The sequence below is a fragment of the Clinocottus analis genome, unplaced genomic scaffold (assembly GCF_023055335.1).
Source record: "Clinocottus analis isolate CAN_PGR_092001 unplaced genomic scaffold, fCliAna1.0.p SCAF_1, whole genome shotgun sequence".
NCBI classification, from domain to species: domain Eukaryota; kingdom Metazoa; phylum Chordata; class Actinopteri; order Perciformes; family Cottidae; genus Clinocottus; species Clinocottus analis.
This window is the reverse complement of record NW_027175820.1, coordinates 17122138-17143816: the sequence shown is the minus strand read 5'-3', so window position 1 is coordinate 17143816 and position 21679 is coordinate 17122138. Positions and strand designations below refer to the sequence as shown.

The 21679-nt window shown below is 41.0% G+C and overlaps 1 protein-coding gene across 1 annotated transcript in view; it reads left to right on the top strand.

The window, feature by feature from the left end:
* esrp2 (epithelial splicing regulatory protein 2) overlaps positions 1 to 20123 on the top strand; it is a 20310-nt gene extending 187 nt beyond the window's left edge. The window contains exons 2-17 of the mRNA XM_068572841.1: positions 76 to 228; positions 723 to 851; positions 7172 to 7285; positions 7723 to 7837; positions 8087 to 8182; positions 8773 to 8827; positions 9308 to 9418; positions 9839 to 9971; positions 10152 to 10194; positions 11939 to 12240; positions 12641 to 12874; positions 13152 to 13350; positions 14250 to 14451; positions 14552 to 14750; positions 15845 to 15973; positions 18665 to 20123. Of these exons, the coding sequence (XP_068428942.1) occupies positions 97 to 228; positions 723 to 851; positions 7172 to 7285; positions 7723 to 7837; positions 8087 to 8182; positions 8773 to 8827; positions 9308 to 9418; positions 9839 to 9971; positions 10152 to 10194; positions 11939 to 12240; positions 12641 to 12874; positions 13152 to 13350; positions 14250 to 14451; positions 14552 to 14750; positions 15845 to 15973; positions 18665 to 18826 (2355 nt within the window). The 5' untranslated portion in view covers positions 76 to 96 and the 3' untranslated portion in view covers positions 18827 to 20123. The remainder of the gene's footprint in view (positions 1 to 75; positions 229 to 722; positions 852 to 7171; positions 7286 to 7722; positions 7838 to 8086; positions 8183 to 8772; positions 8828 to 9307; positions 9419 to 9838; positions 9972 to 10151; positions 10195 to 11938; positions 12241 to 12640; positions 12875 to 13151; positions 13351 to 14249; positions 14452 to 14551; positions 14751 to 15844; positions 15974 to 18664) is intronic.
* Positions 20124 to 21679: the final 1556 nt, after the last annotated feature.

Genomic DNA, 21679 nt, shown 5'->3' with positions numbered 1-21679 from the left:
TGTTCGCTCTTCTTATCACTTGGAAAAAGGTGAACCCTCGTGTTATTTTTATTTTAATCTTTGCTTTAATTGTAGTTTTTACCCTTGTGGTCCCTGATGGCTTCGCACAGTGATACTCTGGTGGTGTTCTTTGGGGCAACAGCTGGTGCAAATGGGGGTAAACTGGGTTCGGATGAGAGGGAAATAATTCTCTTGGTGTGGCAAATTGTGGATCTACATGAGAAAAAGGTACGGACCTTTCTGACCCGTTCGTTGTTACGGTTTCTTGTGTATCCAGAGTGTGTGTGTGTGTGTGTGTGGCCTAGTGTCGACCTGTAGTGAAACAGTTAGTTTGACATCTAAACCAACATGGTGTGCTCCCTAAAACCCTTCGCAGCCCGCTTTTCCTACACGCTAAATTACGCTGCTTCAATTCTCCGTCCAGCTGCCTCGTTAGCTCACCTTGTTGCAGGTGTGCGGCCCAAAACAATGTGTCGAGCAGGCGAGGGCTTTAATTTTCAGAAAAAAAACACACCGTTTTGGTTTAGTGTGTCAGCCTATTGGTATAAACACCGCTTTATTGACATTTGTATTTTATTTTTTGAAACTATTAGCAATTTTTTTTGACGTTTGTGAGAGTTAATTTCCTGAATGTGGGTGTATGAGTCTATCTATACTTTGTCCATGAATTCAAACGTGTTCACGCTGTATTCTGCGCCATGAACCGTTGAATCCCTTCACAGGTCGGGAAGCTCCATAGATGTCTTGTCAAGCCAGACACTTTGGAGCTGACGGATCAGTGTAAAGAGGACACCGGGCTGACTGCGGAAGACCTCGTAGAGGCTGAGCCCCTGGACAAAGTTCTGCAACAGGTGAGTCTCCCCAGGTCAGCTAGTGTGAGCTGGATTCCTCCATCAGGGATATTTAAGAAGGTGGTTTATTGCATCAATACCTCTTCACTCTATTGTCACGCATGTTTAAACACAAGACCTGTACACCGGCATTATTGTTGTGGCCAAGAGAGATGAGTGATGGGGCAGCCAGAGTCAGGCGCCATGCTTATGAGCCCCTCGGCATATTCCAGGTGTATAGGACTGGGCAATAATTCAGTTTCTTGCAATGGATACAGTTTGCTAATTAAATTGGAAACAAGCAAAAACTAACATTCATTTTCAATAAATCAGATTATTTTCCCCTAAAGTTCTTATATCTATCGTTATGAAATAATCTTTCATTGGGTTAAAGGATTTCCGCCATATCGTCCACGTCTACTCAGGGGGTCAACAACCATCTCTCCAGCTACCAGTCCTCACTTCATTCCTGGCGTTGAAACAGCCACCCTCAAATCCCCAAAAACTGAGCTACTGTCCCAAAACTTCTTTCCTGTGCATATCAGGCCTTGCAGGCCGTACGCCATGTTGGAAAACCATCTGTACTGAATTTATACAGAACGAAACTCACAGCAACAACTCATAAAATCTCTCATCCCTGAGTAACATGCTGAGCAATTCAGAAGTTAATTAAACTCAGGCCGCTTTCCACCTGATGGTTAATGCCCAGAGCGAGATGAGACGTGACAAGCCTAACTCTGTTTTGAACTGTAAGTTAATGTGAGGTGTGTCAAATTTCCCTGATGCCCTTTAGAAAAAATGGTCTTCCACCTGGTTGAGATATGTCATTGGTTTGGCCCTGACAGCCAAACTCTGCTGACAGTTTGCAGAAGCGATGGGGGGGAGAGATGGGCAGAGCCTGGGGCATCTGCAGATAAGGAGGAGTCGCAGGTCTAGTCTTGTTTCGACCTGATGCATGCTGCAGACATCTGGAAGGCGGAATGTTTACCTGGGACCGCACCTCTGTTTTAGGCTGCAGGACAGACGGGACTGAAGGCTTTTCAGATCTTGAGCTTCATCCTTCTTTTTTTTGCTATATTTGCGTTCTGGTTCCTCCCTGTGCGAAGGTGTGTTTCAACAGAGGTGTTGCCAAACATGTTTTTCAACCACTTTCTCAAGAGCTGGTTGCACCTCTCCCATCCCTCGAATGTCATTATCGTGCAGTACTAGTGTGGTTTGGTTGATGGTAGCGCTGATGTGGTCGAAATACCACGTACAGTAAAATGCAGAAAATGGGGTTGTTTTCTTAAAAATCTTTATGACACTCAATACCACCAAACACATTGTACATCTCATTGGAGTTTGAGACAAATACTTAAGCCATTTATGCCTCATACAGACCTGTTAACACTTTGGCTCCACTGTAGGTTAGTTTGTGTGCTGAAGCTTCAAATATTAACCCAAGCAATCAGTTCGTTGTGGGCATACCTTTGAGTCATCAGTTACTTTCTCTCACTGTTGGTTGTTCCAAGATTAGTTTTGTCTTTCTTGATACAGATAAGTAAATTAAATGGATACTATAACGTCTGCAGAGACGAATACCAAAAGCTCCAAGGCTTTTATTTTAATCAATTTAATAAACTTACTTTTTTGTTCCTTGATCCTTAGTTTCAGTGAATGAAATTTGCTACATGGTAGTCAACACAATAATAAACAACCTATCTGCCTTTTTATTTATTTATTTTTAAGAAAAAAAAAGATATCTAATCTGTTTTAAACTATAATGATACATATGAATAGACCCAATGAGAATAATACAAAAAAACACTGAATCGCATGTATCAGGTCTGTGTCACAACACACTGATGTTAGATGATGGCTGTAGGCAACATGCTAGTACAAGTGTGTCTCTGTTTATGACTTTAGTTGTGACACATTATGTTGTGTCAGTTCAACTCGTGGTTTCTGATGGATGGTTTAGCTGTCGTCCGGCTGATGCTGACTGTACTGACTTTGCTTTAGTCATGAACACTGACAGCATGTCGCAGCCTGTTGGGCGCTGCATGTGATGTTGTTGTTATTGTTGTTGTGACACTGTTTTTTCAACTGTTGTAGACCAGTCAGACATACTGACTCCTGGCTTCAGCATTGTGTTAAGTTACTGGTTTGGTGCTTGCCAAAGGGAACCACATTGTTACCAGGAAAACATGCGTTATTTAATTGAGGGATACTGTTTGCGGGGAGAAAAAATTTAAATTTGAAACTGTTTCACATACTACTGGTCAGCTAGGTATGAAATCAGCTGTTCTTAAGAGCAGTTCCTCCTGTTTTATAACCTTATTGCCAGAATAATGCGGCGAAGTTTTTTTGAAGTGGAGAATTACTTCTTGAAAAAAATATCTCAAACTATCTAAATAATTAATACTGAAAACGTAATACAAAGAGTCTTCAAACGTTGCTTAGATTATTGTTATTATTATTATTAGGAGTTGATTTCATGCACACATATTTGCGGCAAATGGTGTTGTGTAAGGACCCTTTTAAGTTAAAGGGTGCTAGTTCCACCGAGAGTAATAGTTTATTTTAAAAAAAGTTCCATTGGCGACGATTTAGGCAGATAAACCGACACATCACTTGACCTCTTGTCGCTACAATGACTACATTAACATAAACACACAAAAATAAAGTTCTTGGGTTATTGTGTTAACAAAAACATACAAAAAGAAAATTATTGGGTTATACTTTATACTAAGTTACTATATACTAAATTAGTGTGAATGCAAGCAACATACAACACTCTAGTGTTGTGTTGGTGTGTGTGTGTGTTTTTTTTTTTAACTTTAAGTGCCTTAACAGTTTCCACAGGGACTGCCCCGACACTCCCTGCTGCTCTTATCAGAATTTGCTTCAGCCACCTCCAACCCACCTCACCTCTGCATGCAAACAGTCCGGCTACACTGGAGAGCAAACTCTGATAGGACCATGTTCAAAGGCCACTTCCTCCCCCTCATCTGTTTCAGAGGCTACAGTGAGGCCAAAAGTTGGTTTAAGAGAGTGTGTGTGTCCTAAAATATTAAAACGGAAGACAGATGTTGATTATTGGCTTTGATTCTAATACATTACTTCTTCTTTATTGCAAGATTACATTATTCATAGATGAAGTGCAATGTGTTAAAATTGGCAGATAGTTTCTGACAGCAAAGTCAACATGCCAGTAGAGCAGAATAACGGCCATTGTGTCGTAGGAATAAAATCTTTATTTACTTAGTTATTATTTGTTTAAGTAGGACAGCTAGCTGTTTGTTGGCATGTTTCTTTTTAGCAACAGGGTTACAAAAATCAATAACAGAAAATTCTTGAGGAAAAGGGGAGCACTTTGCTCATTAACCCTTTCATGTAAAGGACTTTATTTACTACTGTTGTACAATAGATTATATTCATTAAAAATGATATGTAGCTGACCTTTTTCTTTGTGGTCGCTTCATGAGTTAGGCTCAACGGCCTGTTGTCTACCTATCTTTTGTTACTGTGAGATTTGTCTTCTGTTCAGCTTGTTTGCTCAATTTACACTGCAGCTTTGACACAGTGGCGAAAAGGATTGGGTGTGCCGCTATGTCATTTAAAACATTTGCTCTTCTCTCAGTAATCCGGCTTTAGTAATTGGCGAAGGTGGAGCTGCATTCACAGCTATGAGCAAACATTAGTCCTGTTGTTACTGCAAACATGAAAGTGTACAGTGTGTTTGTGCTTAAAATGTGCTTCTTGATTAATCTACGCAACAGCAGAGTATAATAATGTAGAATGTGACTGTTTTAACAATAAAAGTTTTAGTTGTTAAATTGCATGAAAGAAGATGCCGATATGTTTTATTGGTATTGTGAGCATTCAGAACAATGCAGCTCTCTGAGAAATAGACTGTATGTACATTCAATGAATGAAGGAATTCAAGGACTTTAATTTCCTCAATTGTGTCCTTTTCCTCATCTTGTTTGCCACCTGCTTTGACTCTTAAAACTACATAAGTGGCTATTGTTGCAAAGGCTTTATACAAAGTGTGCTGGTGAGTTGGTTTGTTGATACTGTGGTCAATACTCAGGGAACTTTGGTTACATCAGCAGTATAAAATGCTAATTGGACTAGATTTAGATCAAAACATGAAGGGCCGGCTAGATTTGATGTTGCCAAGACTACCGAAGAGTTAACTATGTTGTTTTGTTCAGAGTATGATATTTTAAGCACCTGGAATAGATCTGTCCTGTCTGCGTTGTTTCAAAAATCGATTCTGGGTTCCACCTTTTTTAGTGAAGCATAATACTAAAACGTATGTGTTGTTCTCACGTACAGTTTATGGAAACAGCTTAATAAGGAATCCAATTATCTCTGGGATTCTAGTGACGGCCAACACAGCAAATCTGTCATCCAAGTATACACTGTTGTGTACCCATGGCGGTCATGTCAATGAATAACTCCTTTTTCAGATCCGGGTCACCATGCCAGCATTCCCTTATTAAACAGCACTTCTGAAACGTGTGTTTATTGTAGGACATATAATTCCTGCTACAAAGGGCATTTGTACTTTAATTTTCCAACAAGATAGTATATTCATGTAAATGCCGTTTGGCGGCTAACATTTTAGAGCTACCCATCACAACACGTTGACCCTGCATTTCATGTGGCACACTCACTTGCTTTCGCATATTGCTTCAGTTTTTTTTTTTGTTTCACATAATTTCAAAAGGCTGTGACTCGGAAAACGGCAAACATTTACAGTGTGAGGTGATTTAGGCTGAGCAGATTTGTTAAAAATGGTCTCTTTGAGGATGGGGAACGCATTTAAGTACCGCCCGCATCCGCTTCAAGACACTGGTACTTACGTACCGTGCAACGAACAGATCGGGTCTGACCTACATCCAGGACATGGTGAAACCGTACACACCAGCTTGTTCGCTCCACTCAGCTTCAACCAATCAGCTTGTCGCTCCGTCGCTGCGAACTCAACACTCAACAAAATCATGACTGTTTGCAGTCCTGGCTCCTCGATGGTGGAATGAGCTCCCCATTGACATCAGGACAGCAGAAAGTGTCTACATCTTCCGCTGCAAACTAAAAAGTCATCTTTTTCGACTATACCTTGAATAAAGACAATGACAGCAGCACTCAGGCAGCACTTCGATGGCTCTTACTCATAGCACTTAGTAGTTTGACTTTATTTAATAAATTGTTCTGTCTTGATGCTTGTTGTTAGTAGATTTTATGGATAATCGTTTTTATATTAGGGAAGTGGTCTTTTATCTGGGTGGCTGTAGAGAAACCTGGAAGAATCATCAATGTAAGAAAAAAACAGCTGGCCATTTTCATGGGGCCCAAAAACACCCACCCAAAACAATCAGAATTTCACCCAGTAGCACTTGTTCCCTTGTCAGCAGTTGGTTGGGGTTGCCAAATGGCCCTGCATTTCTCACTGACTGTTAGGGAGCAGGCCTCAACACGCACTAATACTTTTTCACTGTCTGGGTATCAGTCACACAGTCAGTGGCCTGTGAAACAAGTTGGTCGTTTTTAGCTGGCTCACCACCTAGACAGTCTAATTTTCCTCTGAGACAGGTGACTTTGAGGATTCAGGGAAGAACAAATGAGAAACTACAATAATCCTCTGGAAGCAAAATAGTTGGTCTTGCATGGATTCATTGAGCAAGAAATTATTCTCAAAAATGCAGTCCTCTGAACTCATCAGTGGACGTTGATATTGAGGTGATGGCCTCTGTTGACATTTGAATGCTGCCAATAACAGGTTGACACAACACAGTGATTGGGGCTCATTAAAGGTGGTAGTTATAAATAAACATGTCCACATGTGGGAGTTGCTGGTCTCAGAAACCATCAGTGTAACATGGAGGCAGGCAGGTTAAACCTGTATGTGATGTTTTTCCTTTTGTTTGGCTATGACTGTTGATTGTGCTCAGAGAAAACTGTGATCCTGATGATTAGTGGGGTGATCATTCCTCTCCTTTGTCCGCTCCCTCCCTCGCTCGGCAAACACCAAAACCTGTTGGACGAGCCTCGTTCCTAATGTGAAAGAAACAACACAACCCAATGTCAAACGCAACACCACCTTCGCTGCCTTTTCGATCAAAGTGTAATTCTCACTTTCACATAGTGGATGGTGTTTGCGCAACAGAGTTGAAACATATTTGACCCATTTATTAAAATGAATGTGACTAAAACAAAGAATTTTAGATATGTTATGTTCAGATTTAATGTTTACTGTCCCGCCTTCCAGAGATGGGTACAATTATTACGTTTTCTTCTGATAAAAGCCATGTTTAATTGTCTTTTTTCATTCTCTCTGTTTTATTTTGCAGTTCCAGCAGTCGGTGTCATTAGAAGTGAAATGCCTCGGCAGAAGCTCCTTCACACTTTGTGTCGACAGTCCTCTTATCATCCGGCAGGCCCTCCACCCCGAAGCCTCCAAAAAGGTAACGGCTCAAACTGCTGTTGAAACTTTGTTAAACAGAAAAGTAAATGTGTGTTTTTCCACCACGTGCTTTTTATTATAATAATTATTTTGCAGAGAGAGACTAGCATGTCATGCTCTGCTTGAGAATACCAGTAATCCATCTAAATAAATCAGCTACGGCTTCCTCTGCTCATAGCTCAAGTTCAATTATAGTGTCCCATCTGGAAACCTTTAACATAACTAGTTAATTATTTGAAATGTCCTGGATATAAATGCTTCAAGGGTATTTCTTTCCATCAAGAATATAGGCATTGACTCATATTAAACACAAGATAGTCGGCATGGGCATCCGTTTTTCTTCTGATCTATATCTCTATCATCTCTTTGTCCCCTGGCTTGTCCAGGTGTCTAATATGTCATACTGAATACCTTGTCATATTGTCTGTTCCTTTTCAGAATGTTGTCCTTCCTGAATGTTTCTTTTCATTTGTGGATGTGAAGAAGGAGTTTCACAAATGTTGCCCCAATGCCAGCCCTGTGCAGACGCTCACACTTGCCTCCATGTTGGAATGTATCCTCAACTATTATTCACATTGTCTCAATACTCTGTTGTAAATAATCTTTTTTAGTTGTATATGTCAGGGCAAATGCAATCATAGTGTTAATGTTTAGTAAGTAGAATTATATTAACAGAGTTGAGAGGTGTTTCAATGCAGATTTAGATTTACTGATGTGAAATTGGCATAAAATCCTTGACGCATCAGCAAAGTCAAAATAACAGGCCGCTTATACAGGTCGGTGTCCTTAACTGTGTGTTTAGATGTTGGTCTTCCTGCTGCTTCAGAGCAGTCAATGGGGGAGATGGAGGTGAGCAGCATGGTGCAGCTGACTCTCCAAATCCTGGCTGAGCCCCACAGTAAGCGAACCGCCACACTTTCTACCTGAAATTATCTGATCTAAACTTGAATTCTGAAATGTCTGTACGGAGAAAATGAAGAAGTGCATATGACAACCAAAGAAGTAGCATGCACTGGTGATTTTTGGTTTATAAAATCAGCACTGCAACTGCAAAACTGGGATCTTTTTATTGTCCCACAACCCATCTCTCCTTTTTCTTTAGTTGTATGGAAACCGTAAATGATCAGAGGGAACACTTAACTTGAGGATCTACGAGTTTGTGGAAGAATATCTTCATTGTATTATTGCTAGCCATCTAGACATGCTTAAATGTCCCAATTCAATGCTACTTTAGATGATTTACTGCAGTATGGGTGGGTGTCAGATGACTCCAGATATGTTGCAGTGGATGTAAATCAAACTTTAATCTTGACTGTTGCCTCTGACTCTACCCCTTTAATAACAGCCAAGCATGTCTTTGGGTGTGACAAGTAACAGGAATGCACATGGCTTACAACACGCACTGCTTGGCAGGTTGAACCTGTTCATTACAGTGAAGAGAAAATGTTGTTTTGGACATTCAATCATACACTTGTTTTTATTTTTCAGACCACAAGTTCTCCTGTGTGGAAACAGTGAAGTACAAGTTTGATTCCGGCACATGGTATGTATGAACTCTTCAATAGATGCACATGTATCTCACTCCAGCTTTGTTCTCACCACACCTGTCTGTTGCTGTCTGTTAACCCTCCTCCAGCCACATTTGTCTCTCAGACCTCTAGCCCTTAGCATTGATTACAGCAACAAGGAAACCACAAGTGTGTCTTTAAAGCTGCCCAACTTTGTCATCAAGTGCTTATCTGGTAGCAGAAGACCAAATCCTGCTGCTCTCCTGCAGTCAAAAGCCTGTCACCTTGACAACCCCCCGACGTTTAATCATAGGAGTGCGTTTCTCTGTTAAGCACTTACTGTGAGTGGCCTCTCTGTCTGCAGTCTGTTCAAATGGAACAAAAGCGATGGGGCTTTTTCTAAAAGCTATAGACGTCTGGAGGGATTCTTTTTTTTTTAACAATCTCTTCTTATTATTATTCCTTTCTAAATATGATCAGAATGTCATTAATGTTTATTTTTTATGCTTATTCAGCAGCAAGTCGGAGCCGGTGGACAGTGAGACAGTGATCAGAGCGCGAGGGCTCCCATGGCAGTCCTCAGACCAAGACATTGCTCGCTTCTTTAAAGGCCTTAGTATTGCCAAGTATGTTGGACTTAATGGACATTTTTCAGTAGCCCAAATATAAAAAAAGTGTTTGTAGATCATTTAAAGTCAAATTGAACCCTCCAAAATTATATTTAAATGCTAATGGCATTGGTTTAAATGCTCTAATAGGTTTTGGGCTAAAAAAGTCGTCACAAAACCTCAATGGGATATATTAGAAAATGATTGACACTATGATTAGAGCTGATTTTATTAGCTAACACATGATACTAAATAAAATGTAAAATAAAATGTTTTGTAAGAATACAAGTATTTTATTATAAAATTAATTAAGTCATATACCAAGTCATATATGTCAGAGGCCATAAAAAATAAAAGCTTCAGGGAGCTCTGCTCTTTTGACGTTTCATCATTAACTGTGTTCCTAATCGTGAGTGGATCTGTGCACCTGTGTGTCAGAGGTGGCGTGGCCCTGTGTCTTAACGCTCAAGGCCGGAGGAACGGTGAGGCCTTGGTTCGTTTCATCAACTCGGATCACAGGGACCTGGCCCTGGAGCGCCACAAGCACCACATGGGCAGCCGCTACATTGAGGTTAGATTCAGCATTAACCTTGTGTTCGAAATGTAAATTGTTTTTATGTGTAGCTGAACAGAGAGAGCCATCTTTAGAACCTAAGGTAGTTAATGTGAGTCTGGAAGATGTCTTCTAAACTAAATGACGACTACATAATGCTCTTCATGGCTCAACCCAGTTTTCCTCGCGTTTTTATAGGTCTACAAGGCCACAGGAGAGGAATTCCTCAAGATTGCTGGAGGTCAGATTTCAAATCTCTTTTTTTCTTCTCTTTCTCTCCTGATTGTACGAGGACTCGTGGTGAAAGGCTTTCTGTTAGTGTGAGATAGACTTTGATTTCATGGCTTTCCCGCATCTTTGAGGAAAAACAAGACCACATCTGTAAAAGAGCAGCTCTTCAGTGACCGTAAAACAGGAGCTCTTATTTGCACTCTGGCTCTCTCTCCCTCTCTCTCCTATTACCTGTGTCATTGACTCATCCCAGTGACTCTCCGGCAGCTTATGTTGGACTAATGAAAGACTCTTTGTGAGGCGTTCTCCCCACTGCCCCTCATCCCTTCCTCGCCTCCTCATCCCCAGCCCAACTTTTCGGAGGCCTGTGGGAGAGAAATTTCACTCTCGACTAACAGCAGCTCACCTGTTCAGTTCAGCCTCAAGCTGCACTCCCCCTGAGGGAGAGACGGCTGCCGGTCGGTGAAAGGACCTGTTCAGTGTTGATACAAAAGGGGTGTGAAGGGACAAAAGCAGGGCCTGGGGTCTGTGGAAATGAGCAGCAGCCACCAGTAACACAGGACAGAGATAGCAGACAAAGAAACACAGTCACACAGAGCAGATAACTTACCGTGGCCGCCAGTCTGACTGTGGACTTTATTCAGATGTGTTAAGATCAGTATAGATTGACAACACATTGGACTTTAAGCAAATAGTTAAGGCAGACAAGACGGCTGCATTTATACAAAAAAATGAAGCAGTCCACAGTAAACAAAAGTATAATCCAAAAGAAGTAGTGTATTGGGCAACACCATTGCTGTTTTGGATAATTACATTAGTTATTGTAGCTGTTTAATTTGACCTTTTTACAATATAATACAAACAATAATTAGGGGCTGGAGTTTCATGGCTAGTAGTAGAAGGAACAACACAATACACTCTTAAAAAAATAAAAATAAATGACAAGTTGATCTTTAAAAGGCTCTTAGTTTTTCTGAACATAGAGTTTGATTTGTTGCATCTACTTTGTGTTTTACAATTTTTACAAAGCGGTCAAAAAACATTTGGGTGAAGCAACACTGATCATGGCACTTTTGGCAAACATAATGTCTGTTTACATTTTTGTGACCTGAGGTCAGTTGGTTTAACAGCACTATACCAGAGGAGGATAGTTGCAAATTGAAGGGTTGACTGCGAGATGGGAATAAGTGAACGTATTGTCTTTACAAGATTGGAGAACATATCTCCATATCTCATCATGCTAATTAACTTGCAATATTATCCACAATGGTGTGGACAATATTGCAAGTTAATTGGCACAATTCTTTCATAGCAAAGTTAGATTTTCATGATTATTTGATTAATTTAATACCTCATTGTTTGACAAATATTTTATTTGCTGGATTAATCAAACAAAGACTTTACTGTTATTTTATGCTCCGGGATGACAAATGGCTGGTTTTTCAATTAAACTCTGGTTCAAACTGAGATACCATTGACATTGATGTTAGCATACTGATGTTAGCATTTAGCCGAAAGCTCCACTGTACTTATTTACAGCATTACTGGGCTGCCAGCACGGCTGGAGATGCTCTCTTGTTTCAATAAAAATGGTCCTAACAGTATAAAATAGGATACATTCTGATGGATGGTTTTAGCCATATTGCCCGCTTCGAGTGAGTGATGTGTCATGTTGAAAGCTTCCCTGAACCGTGATCACTGGGATGATCCTCATATGACCAGGTGTTTATTCATTGCTGTCCTCTTGAACCTAGGTACGTCTAACGAGGTGGCCCAGTTCTTGTCCAAAGAGAACCAGGTGATTATCCGGATGCGAGGGTTGCCATTCACTGCCACACCCCAGGAAGTGCTGTCCTTCCTTGGATCTGAGAGCCCAGTTACAGATGGTGCTGAGGGTCTGCTCTTTGTCAAGTACCCCGACGGACGGCCCACTGGCGACGCTTTTGTCCTCTTCTCTTGTGAGGAGTACGCACAGAACGCCCTGAAGCGGCACAAGCAGATCCTGGGGAAGCGTTACATCGAGCTGTTTCGGAGTACTGCAGCTGAAGTGCAACAGGTAAATTATGTTTGGGGTCAGAGAAGTTGTTGAGCTGTAACTTTTTGTCATGATGTGGAAAACCGAAAACATGTCAAATTCTTAAGACTTCTTAAAATGTGCGGAAATGGATGTCATTTAAGAAATACCATTGGTGATGTTTATGTAACAGTTAAGGCTGAAATTATAAAGCTGGAATCTTGTGGCTTTCTATTTCAGTCAAACATGTTTTTTTTGGCAGTAAATTGAGTACTTTTTCAAACATAATTCTGATAAACAGAGAGGTTGCACTAAAAATTTCAACAGATTTCTTTGGTTTTTCTTATTTGCACATGCTTTCAGTGATTGCAGTGAAGATACAGCAGATTGACACAGCAGTAGTGCCTTTTGACTTATCAGCATCCTTTTCTTTGTTTTCCAGGTCTTAAACCGCTATATGTCCGCACCTCTGATCTCCACACTGCCCCCTTCACCCATCATGCCGGTCCCCGTCCTCGCCACGCCCCCCTACCTTCCAGCGGCCAGCAGCTCCCGGGACTGTGTCCGCCTCCGTGGCCTGCCCTACACTGCCGGCATTGAAGATATTCTGGAGTTCATGGGAGAGCACACCGTTGACATCAAACCCCACGGAGTCCACATGGTCCTCAACCAACAGGTCAGACTGGTGGGGACTCGTGGGCTGTAAAGCGCCAAGTCTTGATCCCCCTTCATCTGCTTTGACATCTCTTTATCAGAAATCACAAGACAAACCAGTACTGAGGTTTAAGTATAGTAACAGTTAATAGAAAACAAGAAACTTCAACTGTTTTAGAAATAGGAACTGATTTAAAAAATAAAATGTAATAGTTTTGCAGGAAAAATTCCACCTCGGTCTGAATTTGAATTGTCGGTGCTTTTTCTGTGTTCTTGTTTTAATTTATTTGTCTCTGCAGGGCCGGCCTTCTGGTGACGCTTTCATCCAAATGAGGTCCCCTGACAAGTCGTTTATGGTGGCCCAGAAGTGCCATAAAAAGACCATGAAGGACCGTTATGTTGAGGTGTTCCAGTGCTCCACAGAGGAGATGAGCATTGTGCTGATGGGAGGAACCCTGAACCGCAGCGGCCTCTCTCCTCCACCCTGCAAGCTTCCCTGTAAGTGAACGCCACTAAACGGTTTATCAAGCCACCAATTACCCCACTCTCTTGTCTCAGTATTTGTGTGAGTGTGTGAAATATATGTATATTTGTTTGAATACTTGTCTGTTAAGAAATGCTGCCTGAGCTAGCAGCAGACATATTTCATACCTGCATCCTGCCACTCACCTCCAGTCAAATTAGGTTTAATCATTTATTTCTCCTCTTTCATATCCCTGAAATCTGTGGTTATACTACACTGTAACGTCTCTGCCGTCCTTTGAAACAATGATGCCAGTTGAGGCAGGACTGAATGTAACTCTGTGTACTTTACTCCGTTTATGGCTCATATCTGTCTTGCTTGAGATTAGATTAGGATGGTCAGTGATGAGACAATGTATACCATTGTTTCTTTTTAATAATCATTAATAAACAAATCTTTACCCTTATTTTTCTTTTCTTTTTTTTAACTCTGATTAATACTTTCTTAAGAAGTGTGTCTTTTACTTACTAGAACGAGTGATGGTGATTTCTTTTTGCGTATAGTTATACCTGACTAACCTGGAACCCAGCAGTGTTGTGTGTCACTGTGTTGGCACTGAGGTAGCCCACAGCTGCCCACAACCTCATACTGATGGTGGCTGTTTGTATGTAAACACACCCATACTGGCATTTGAGTGTGTTTACATTGTACGTATGACAGCCTGAAGGACACAGTTGATGCCGTCAAGTTTGGGAGCGTATTTGTGGTATAACACATAACACAAGGCACATGGTTTGTTTGTAGCCAACCCATTCAGCATGTTGTAACTAATCATTTACTTCCTTGTACTACACTTTACAACTGGCAGGACTCTGAATGCACTAAACACAACATGTAAATGACCCCACTCTGCATGTCTTTGTCTGTTTCACAGGTCTATCTCCCCCCACAGCCTATGCTGCCTTCCCCACCCCGCCTGCCATGCTTTCTGAGGCCCTCTACCAGCCCCCCCTACTGGCTGCTCCCAGACCTCATCCATCCATTACACACGGCCCAGCTCACACTCTGGCCTACTACCCCCCTCAGCCTCACATGTACATGAATATGAACATGAACTACACCGCTTACTACCCCAGGTTAGTACATTAGTCATGAGTATCTTCTGCTCTCTAACGTGTCCCGTCTTTGGTTCTGTCTAACGTCGCCCCTTCTTCTCCTAAAATACGTTTTCTCCAGCCCCCCAGTTTCTCCTTCCACAGTTGGCTACTTTGCAGCCCCACCGGGAGCAGTGGCAGCTGCAGTCGCAGCCCAACCCCATCCTGCTGCAGCCACCGCCTCTTCTGTGATGCCGCAACACGGTGGACTGGTCAGGATGCAGGGCCTGCCCTACAACACTGGAGTCAAGGACATTCTCAGCTTCTTCCAGGGATACCAGGTCAGCACAGTATTGATATAAAGGCTGTGTTTGTGGTGATGTAAGGGAACATATATAGTGTTATATGTATTAAACTCTATCAGTGATATTAGCCCTATTTGTTAAATGCTTGTACACTTGGATTTAAACTGCACCTTCTTTCCCGAAGGCCCACTGGGGTATTGCTACCATAACAATTGGCAGTGTGTTTAGCTTTTCCCTCAGCCTGAAAGTCTAGTGCCGTTTGACTGCTCAGCTGTCAACCCTGCAACTGGAAAGATTCACCCGTTACCATTGGTGCATTTTATTGCAATGTTCGATTAAGAGATATGTGTGCACTTGTGCTCTCCTCCCTTCATTGTGCTGCCCATATTTTTCGCTGGCAGTCCAAATTAGGTGTCATCATCTGAAGCAGGTATGAACCCTAAAGAGTGGCTTCAGACGGCTTGGCATGTCGGGGAGGGGAGAAGGGTGGGGTTTGAGGTGGCGTGGTTAAGCTGTTGTTGTGGCAAAGAGCTTGGGGCTGCTGTTGGCCTTCATGGCTTATGTCCTTTTGTAGTGTTCAAACCCCTATACTTTGGTTGTGTATGTCTGAGAGCCTTAAAGTAGGCCAGCCCCCAACTCACATAAAATAAGAACTTATTTTGTCTTGCACTCAATAGAACTTTACATGCTGAAGTGTGTGTGTGTGTGTGTGTCTCTCTCTTTCTCTCTTTCTCTCTCTCTCTGTCTCTCTGTCTCTCTGTCTCTCCCTCTGTCTCTCTCTCTCTTTCTCTCTGTCTCTCTGTCTCTCTCGGTACGTTTAGGTGTGCCGCCTAATTGGGCGTTGCATGGTGTACAGGCATACACTAATACTATTATCGTCATTTTGGTTTTATTTCTGTAACAGAAATAACAAGTTCGTTCATATCGGTTGTAAAAATCAACTCTACTTAGTAAAATACTTTATACAATACTAATACATTTTTCAACTCTACATATAAGCGTCTGCTCTGTACAGCAGCACGGAGTAACGCGAGTCAGATGTCACGTAAACGTCATTTCGGATTTAAACCAAATGTTAATAGGAAACCTAATAACGTTAATGAGGCAATCTGTAAACTTTTGTTGTGAAGCAATGTGGAGGACGGAATGAAATCGAGGGGTTGCAGCTGGAAGGCGGCACCAGGTGGACACCTGCGCCCCCGCAGCAAAAGCTTAACTGGAGAGGCCAGACGCACAGCCATCGAACATTAAATATCAAAGTAAGCGCTATATTGAGCTTCATGAACGTATATCTTTCCATATGAAATGTCCAATGTAATCGGTAACACCGGAGTTTACTAATTGTTAAAAATAATGTCCTTCCCCTGGCATCGTGTGTGTGTGTGTGTGTGTGTGTGTGTGTGTGTGTGTGTGTTGTCTGACTGTTGGCTGAACTATAGTAACTGTATCCTTAACGGTGTGAATGTGTGTTTTTCTGTCTGCAGTAGTGTCTCTCACACTGGCCTTGGGTGAGAAAACAGTTCCCACACCAGTACTAGTGCCCTTTTACCAGACAATCCTAAGCTTAATTACACCGTTTGGTTCAAACGTAACCTGTCCAGCCTGGTTTCTGTCTGTGTTTCTGGTTTGACTGTGTTTGTCTTCCTTCAAGTATTTTTAAGAGTGTATATACCTCTACATCTTGTGTGTATCTAAAACTGTGTAATGTTTCTTTGTGAAACGATGTGGAGGCCTTCCACCCTGACTGTCCGTTCATTATTATGCTATCTGTAGTACGCCCCTGACGAGTACAGCAGCATGGTTCAGATGAGCGAACAGGCCAGGAGTCTGATTCAGCCCAAAGAATGGCTCTGTCTTTAGGGACTCACCCCAAGGTAAGAGGAGCCTCCAGACGAGAGAACCAGCGTGGAAAGAGGGGGCATTTCCTGCACTTCAATAACATCCATACTATTAGGCTTGTACACGACATGCAGCAATGACTAGCATTCTACTACCCAATGAGCACTAACTTGGTGATTTGCTGAAAAGGGTTATGGTTAGTTGAAGATTAATACATTTTTTATGCACTGACAAAGTGTGAATTACTTGTCATTTATATGACTGTATATCTATTAACCCGCAAATACACAAATCAGTGTTTTATTATAGGTTTGGCCACAAGTAGTGAGTCAAAAATGTTTGTAATTGTTTAGTTTATTGCAATCTACACATCTAGCAGAAACATTGCAGCTTCCTAATTAAGGCTACCATGAAATCTCTCATGGAAGTTCTGACCATGAGAACAAATAACTAAATGTGAGCTATTATACACATTTTACACATTCTACCAATCTAAACAGTATTGCCCGATCTAGCCAACAAGGTTCTGAGCTTTGGATCTGTCATGTCGCTTTGCTGCTTCCCAAACCAATCTGCCTCATGACTGAAGTCTCTACTGTAGGCCTGTTCGGAGTGCTGAGGCCGGACACGGCAATCATTAGTGAATACACATTACACAGAATGTATGAAATATTATGGACATTAAATTGCTGTTTGCTTATTTGTTAAACCTTTTGATGGAGTGACTGCAGGCCACAACTGTTGTCCTACAGTCATGCATTTTACCACCAAGATGAGTTATTGTAAATACTTCTGGCTGGTTCTGTGTCTGTCTAGTGCCTTCCACATTTTCATAAATGTGGAAGGCAGTAGACAAATACAGAACAGACAGTTTTACAACTTGGACTTGCAGCCTCACCTCCTGCAGATAAGTTGCAGAGCAGAAGATGATATTATATGCAGGAAGTTTGTTATTAAAAGTGTGGCTCAAAGTTATCATTAAAGATGAAAAAATATTATCTCAGGAAAAGATCATAGAAAATCTAAATCTTCAACTAATTGTGGAAAAGGTTGTAAGGCGATATCAGTCTTTAATTATTTGTACTTTCTGTGTATGGTGGACATTGTTCTGCAGCAGAGGCCGTTAATCTGATTGCAGGGTTTTCCTTCAAAGGGAACATTATCGTATGTGATTTCACTCACTAACACAACCTGAGCCCCAGATGAGAATCAAACCAGTATATTACTCTGGTTTCATGTGCTGGATGGAGACCCCGCAAACTTCCTGCAGTGACGTTAAAACTATTTATATTCCTTTTCGAGAGGGAGAATTGAGACTTTCACAAACAATTGGGTTTCTTGAAAGTGCTGTTATACCACTTTTTGTTTGTCTAAATTTTCTCAGCATTGTCAGCTAAAGCATTTAGTTAAAAGCTAGTTATATTTCACCAAACTACAGTTTATATACCAAGCACTACTCTCTAAACTGAACAGAGAAAGATAAGATACTTACATGTTCTGCTAAGTGAAGAATTGATTTAGGATCACTGATAAAATTCAAATTGCCAGTGCATCTTGATTCAGCAAGTGCATGTTCATTCAGCAAGTGGTTTCTGAACCAGGGCCCCCTCTAACTCCCTCGACTCTTTTCCAGTGAACGTCCTGAATGCATTGTCCCGCTGACGTTGTCTTCCTCTCTTCTGCTCTTACATCCTCTAACTTCTTGACTTACGGGATTTTGATTTCATTGCTAATGTGATCAGCGAGTTGTTTCATATCTGCATGTCCTGAAGGAAACTGATTTTATTTCTTTTTCCACATCAAACTTTACTTTGATGCAAGGTGTGAATGCATGCAAACTACGGATGATTACTGCGCGTGGCCTCACAACCTGCCTTGTAGGTTTCAGGTCCTCTGGGAACAGCATGTACTCTGCTTTTTCTCTTTAAGCTCTACTCATTGATCTTCTACCTAACTGAACCGGTTTGCTGAGATGATGTTCTTTTTTCAAAGGGCATTGTTCATCCTCTGCTTTATGGGCTCCCCCTGGTGTTTTAACGGTGCAGCTGCATCAAAACAAGTGACTCGTATTGTCTCACACGTTTTGTGTCGTTGTATTTCTTCCTCTGCAGCTCCAGCCAGACGCCGTCCTCATCTTGTACAACTTCAGCGGCCAGTGCAGCGGCGAGGCCTTGATCACCTTCCATAGTGAGGAAATTGCCAGGCGGGCCGTAGCGGAGCGCTCCAACCACTCCTTCTACGGCCAGCAGGTCCACATGGTCCTATGTAACTGACCACTAGCCCTTCATCTATCTCCTACTCCTCCTCCTTTCGTGATTTAAGCGCGTATTGAAATACACTCTACTCAAAAGTGCCTCCAACTGCTGTTCCAGTTGATCCCAGTGCCACTTAAAACAGCTGTCGAACCTTCCTTTTCCATGACCTACTATTAACACAACACTGACACTGCTGGTCATGACATTCCTGAAGCTACTGTTTGAGTTTGGACATCCACTGGTGAAGCAGCTGAAGTCAGTAAAGCTCAACTTTGGGTTATTGACTTTGTGGATGTCATGCACAGCATTTCTGTGTATGTGTGCCTACTGTAATAGCTGCTTAGATGGTGTAGAGCCTGGACAAACATGCATGTATATTTAAATGCTTTATCTGTGTCCCCTGATACGACTGTACAGATGTTCATCCTGAAATGCTTGAGGCTGTACAAACTACTTCTGCACACAATCTTTTCTGTATATTTCTAAATGTTCACTCTTAATCTTAACCACTATAACATTTTGACTTTTCAGAGTTTATGATCTTTTGTGTTGGCTCTATGCAAATGCAGATGAGTGTATGTGCATGCACAATGTTTGAGTTGATGGCCTCCAAAAGTTTAGTGGTGCCATTTAAAAGATAGAAAGAGAAGCCATAAAGACTGACTGTACTTCTGTCATGGATTCATTTGAACTAACTTTAAGCTGTCAACAACTGTTGATAAAAACTAAAGCAACACCACAGATGTGCCAGTGTACCATCTGTACCTTTGTAACTATTTCTTTTCTGTAAAAAGCATTTAAGTGTGACATACAGGATGTCATGCCATTTAGATATATTCCAAGCACTACAGATTTATTTTTTCCAAAGAGTTAAAGTGACAGAGCGTCTTTAACAGTAGCATGACAAATTGATTATATTTTTATTAATCCCATTTCCGTACAATGTTTTTGGGGACATTATGAAATGTAAGGACAAAGTCATATCTTGAAGTCTTTTCGAATGATTGACCGCAGCTACTAGATCTTTTCTGTTTTGGTTTCCAGACTATAACAGTCTATAGCTGATTTAATTCCTGCTTATGACCAGAGTACTGTGTAGAAGCTGCTTGAGTTTTTTCTGTGACAGGCCTTCTGACAGCTGTCTTGGTTTGTTCCTCCTTTGCTGTGCCTTCATTACCCAGAGTGCAAAACTGGCCCACACCAGGCTGGGTCAACCTCTGGTGGCAGAGAAGATATGTTTCTTTTGTTGCAAGTTTGACACTTGTATAAATGTATATCTGTGTTTAAGACCAAACAATAAATAATGTTGACTATGGTCCATGTTTCTTTTGGTCTCATTTAAAGAAATTAATTCATAGGGCACCAATAAAATTATTAAATGTTAAAATTAAAAAATATTTAAAAAATAAAAGAATTGCCCAAAGAGTGAGAAAAGCCTTTTTGGTGTCAACCTTTTCCCAATACAAATGCAGAATATGGGTATTTAAGCAAACTATACCACATTCAATTGAATTAAAGGTGCTCAATTCAATATTTAGAGCATTAATATTATATTGTAGTAAGCAACCATTTGCAATGTAAAGATACAGTGAGTAATAGAAAAACAGAACTGAAAATAGTCACACTGTTAATCACATCTCTCTCTCTCTCTCTCTCTCTCTCTCTCTCTCTCTCTCTGTCATTGTTTAATTAAATGTGTAATACATATTTTTCAAAGTCACTTTTGAGTAGTTTTAAAGCATACTTTACAAAATGACAAATATGTAAAATATTGTGTTCATTGGCTGGAAACATCAGCTGATTCAAATTTAATCAAAATTGTTTGTCTGTCCAGTAAACACTGATACCCGACCCATTAGCTCCAGGCAGAGAAATACATTTAAAAGATATAATGTCCTTTAGAAAAATAGTCTCAGGAAATTATCTATTAAACCCCAAAGGTAGTTCCCATCTTATTTTACATTATTTTACATCTTTTTAGCTAATTGTTAGCCCACTAATATTATTATTTAAAACAGCCGAAACCCCTTCGGGTAAAAAAGACTGTGGATTAGATAAAAAAGTGAAGTAGGCCTACGTGCAAATTGTGTATATAAACTCATAATGAAGGCAACACGAGGCACATACCACATTGCTGATGTCTCATACGTGCCACTTCCTCATTCTGTGAGAAAAGGTCGAGCTTGTCTTAGTGTCAGCTATATTTTCTTGTGTGATTCCGAATCGAACACGTTTTCACAGTTAAAATAATCTTGACTCCAAAGAGGTGACGATCACCGTAGAGCCCTGTCACAGAGGGTTATTGCAACCCTCAGTTCAAATCTATATCCCGATGAGCCATCTCATAGAATCAGACACATATAAATGACACCCCATCAGGAAAATCTTCAGTGGGGCTACTTAACTTTCTTCAAAACTTGACATTAGTTGTCCCCTTCCTTCCACTGTAACTGCTGTATAGCAGCTGATAGTCCACACATGTTACACATTTTTATTTTCTTGATAAGGTGCATGGAGCAAGACAGCTCTGAAAAAAAATCTCATCTTGACTATTCCCTAAATATAATGAGCACATACAATGGGATAAGGAAATTAAACTTTATATTATGACGCCACACTGAAATTATGTTAAAACTCAATTAAAAACACAGTGCCACTGCCATCTAATGGTTGTGCCAGTTGATGATACCATGATGATGGCAACAGACTAACTTATATATTTTTTGATAAGTGTATTTCTTTCTTAAAAGTAAGGGTTTGTCAGTTCCATAAGCTTGTGACAAACTTTAGACATGATTCCGCTTTTTGCTGCCCAACAAAGGAAACATGAAGTTTTTCATTTTGCAATCTTTTGGTCTTGAGGAAGTTGAA